Genomic DNA, 3,680 nt, shown 5'->3' with positions numbered 1-3,680 from the left:
ACAGCATCATGTGTTACACTGAAAAGGTTGTGGTTTCCCAGTCTAAGAGAATGCAGAGGGATGAACTTTTCTCTTTTGGACATTTAATGATACTAGGCCTTTTATCACCATCTGAAAAAGGTAGACATCTGTGGGTGTGCTGGTTCTTAATTAAGCTTTCTTTCTGGAGGCTTGTTTCTGGAGGCTAGATGTATAATGGATGTATAACCTATTGAATATGTAAGACCATCCACTATATCATATTATATATTGCTTTTAACAGTCATCATTCATAATACGCAACCCTTTGATTGCCAAAAAATAATTAACATAAACAAATAAAATACAGTAGACAATCACAAATGGAATCAAATAAGATGCAAAGACATAGCCATGTTAGGCTGGAAAATCAGTATGCAAAGGGATGTAATAGCACCTTTGAGACTAACTGAAAGAAAGAACCTTGTATTATGCGTGTTCATAGACTAGACCCCAAAGTTCAACAGGAGACAGCCAGAGCAGTTAAAATGGAATAGCAATGCTTGAAGAGTGTAGTGCGATAATCTCCTAAATGCTACTAGATGTTTTTACCTAAGCATCGAGTAAGATCAAATACAATCTGGTGCAAAAAGGAACTATTAGCATACTTAAATTTCACACAATTTAGAGCACTTTTTCAACAGCAATATAATGTGTGTAATAAACCAGCATAGTATGTGCTTTGAGTGTTGGACTAGTAAGAGACAGTGGTTAAATGCCAATACTGCACCCACTCTCTCACAGCCACAAGGCTGTAAGTTCAATTCCAGCCAGGGGCTCCAGGGTCAACTCAGCCTGGCATCCTTCCAAGGTCGCTAAAATGAGTACCCAGCTTTTGGGGGGCAATTAGCTTACATGTTGTAGACTGCTTAGAGACTGCTTAGTTCAGCTGCTACTAATACACTGGAGACCAGGGTTTGAATCCTTGACCAGCCATGAAAACCTAATTGCTGGCCTTGGGCAAGTCACACACTCTCAGCTTTAGAGGAAGGCAAGGCAAACTTCCATTGAATAAATCATGCCCCAAGCCCCCTATAATTGAGTTGTTATAAGTGCTGACTTGAAGGCACAGAACAACAATAACTAATGGGTCTACCCACTCCAAATAACATATTTAGCATACTAACATTTTTAAGTGGCAGTGCACATGTTTTGCAAAAGATGTCAGATTCACTCCCAGACACTTTCATTTAAAGGATCTGAGCCAGAACTGAGCCAGATTTTTGTCCTGTGTTCTTTGAGAGCCACTACTGTTAACAGTCCCAGGCTGGGTGGACCAATGATCGAAGTCAATGCAAGGTGGCTTCCTGTTTACAATACCTTTCACGCAGCTCATGATTCCCCAGTAACAAACAGCACATAGCAAGCAAAGCCATTCATTCAGTGTCACTGTTGACATTCTTTTAATTAAAGTAATTTTCAAGACTGATATCTGCAGGTCGAGATCCATGTCAGCTAGAAGGCTTGGCTGTACCCTTTATGCTCAAGAGGAACAGTCTTTTCTGCATTGTTCCAAATTGCTGAAAATCATTATTTCCAAGAGATGCCAATCTTTGCCATTCAGGTTGCATCAGGTTAGTCTTTGTGGGAATACAGTTATTGTCAATGCAGACAGCAGGTCAGTAGCTTGTCCAACAGAAAAGAAGTCATTACATTTAACTTGTTAAGTGAATAGAAGTTTCTGATTGACTACGTGGACTTTTAATCTGATCCCATTCAGCCAGCTCAAAACATTTAGGCTGCAAAGCACTACAAATTTGCTCTAGCAACAAATTCATGAATGATTTTATGTGAGATACAATTGACCTACTTGCCAATCAGCTGCTTATTAAAGGCTCAATAGTTTAAAAATGGCTGCAAACATGGTTGATTCCAGCCCCCCCCCCCCCAAGGAACCAAGGAACCATTAACTATCCCTTTTGAGAAATAAAATAAAAAATTAAATTGTTCTAGGAAACTGTCCAATAAAGCACCATTTGTTCATTCAAAATGCATACAAGCTCATTCAAGAATCCTTCCTCTTTTCAGGAAACCTACGAGCCAGTTTGTAATCTAAATAAGCACTGAAACAGGACCATAAAATGAATCGTGTTAATATAATTACAACCACTAAAATCATCAAAGAGTCTGATCCCATATTTAAGCTAAAATAATGAAATAATGGGGGGGAGACAGAAATGTTGCTTCTCCTACTCTATTTTGGGAGATCTAATTCTAATTATATAATGTCGTATTCAGGGCAGGGTGGCAAACTGAACCATTCCTCTAACATTCCAATCAAAGTGATCTCACTAGCATGTGAGAGAAGAGTCCAGTTGACAGATTTGGGACATGTAATGTACTATTTAGTCAAGAGGCCCCATGTACTATTCATAAAGAATTAACAACTCACATATTGACAATGACAGTATTGTCAGAAGATCTTTGGAAGGGAAAGAAGAGAAGGAGGGGGCAAAACTCCATAAACACTCTCTCTCTCTCTCTCTCTCTCTCTCTCTCTCTGAAGTTAGGGTTTTTTAGCTCCCCTTCCCCAATGCTGATGTAATCTCCAAACATCTCCAACAGCAGCTGTTCAGCGAAACCGGGCACCTTCTCTCTTGGCCTTTTCAGAAGCACAGGCAGCACTTTCCAGCCCCCTCAAGACAATTGGGGCCTTTCTTTGGCCAGTGAGCTATCACTTCAAGAGCCCCCACGCTGTCCAATGAGCTCTTAAGAACAGTCTTTGCAGAAAACATCACAGGAGGGGCTTTTCTTCTTCTCTTTCCTCTTTTCCTTTCCTAGACAAATTAAAAAGGGAAAGGAGAGAGAAGAAGAGGGAAATGAAAATATCACAGCACAGAAACTTTCCCCGCAATGCATTGCTCCTCAATTAGTACACGGCCACATGCAAAAGTGCCCAGGAGAGTCAATCCCATTACTAGGAAAGCGATGGATGGGTGACAGGGGTGGAAATGCTCATTTTCTCTTTGGGAGACCATTTGTTTCAGTTGGTATGTTAAACAGGTTTGACAGAAAGGGCTATTTGTTATAGCAGAACTCAGAGTAACAAAAAGTGGTAAAGAAAAGAAGCTCTTGGAAGACTGATCTTTGTTTCTATGTGTGAGGTGCATTTTATTTGCAACAAAGTGGAGTAGGAGAACTTAGTTTAGAGGGTGGGTGATTTAGCTAATAGTGGATGAAGATAGACAGATTTTTTTAAAAAAAATAAAATCCCACTACAAATCTGTAATGATGAGACACAGCCAACTACTAGATTTTCAGGAAAGTTAAATAGATCCTTTTTATAGGAAACAAGTATTTTATGCAAAGGCAGGTTCACCCATTGGAACTATGTTGGGGCGTGTTACAGATACTTGGCACTGAAGATGCTAAGAGGAGGCCACACTTCCTTGAAAGCAATATGATGAAGGAACAGAGTTTTGGGTACTTCATTTCATTTCTCTGGAGGAAGAATCTTTCCATCCTCACCAAGACCAACTTTCACTGGCTGCTGCCAGGAGAGGTGTTGTTGTTGTTGTTGTTGTTGTTGTTGTTATTTATAGTGCTATAGTTCCCCAACTAACCTTGAATTTCATTTTTAAAAAAGGATTCATTCTTAAAATGTTTGAAAAAGTTCATTATTATCACCTTGATAGATGTTGCCCTTAGACAATGTGTGTAAA

General features: G+C 39.6%; 1 protein-coding gene across 1 annotated transcript; it reads right to left on the bottom strand.

Moving 5' to 3' along the window:
* Positions 1-2,023: 2,023 nt before the first annotated feature.
* Positions 2,024-2,155, bottom strand: SMIM38 (small integral membrane protein 38). The gene has a single exon (XM_089523487.1). The coding sequence runs from the start codon at positions 2,153-2,155 to the stop codon at positions 2,024-2,026; it is 132 nt and encodes a 43-aa protein (XP_089379613.1).
* Positions 2,156-3,680: the final 1,525 nt, after the last annotated feature.

Source organism: Sceloporus occidentalis, unplaced genomic scaffold (genome assembly GCF_023333645.1).
Source record: "Sceloporus occidentalis isolate IW3139 unplaced genomic scaffold, rSceOcc1.0.p SCAF_4, whole genome shotgun sequence".
Lineage (NCBI taxonomy): Eukaryota > Metazoa > Chordata > Lepidosauria > Squamata > Phrynosomatidae > Sceloporus > Sceloporus occidentalis.
The sequence above is the reverse complement of the archived record's forward strand: the minus strand, read 5'-3'. Positions and strand labels throughout refer to the sequence as shown.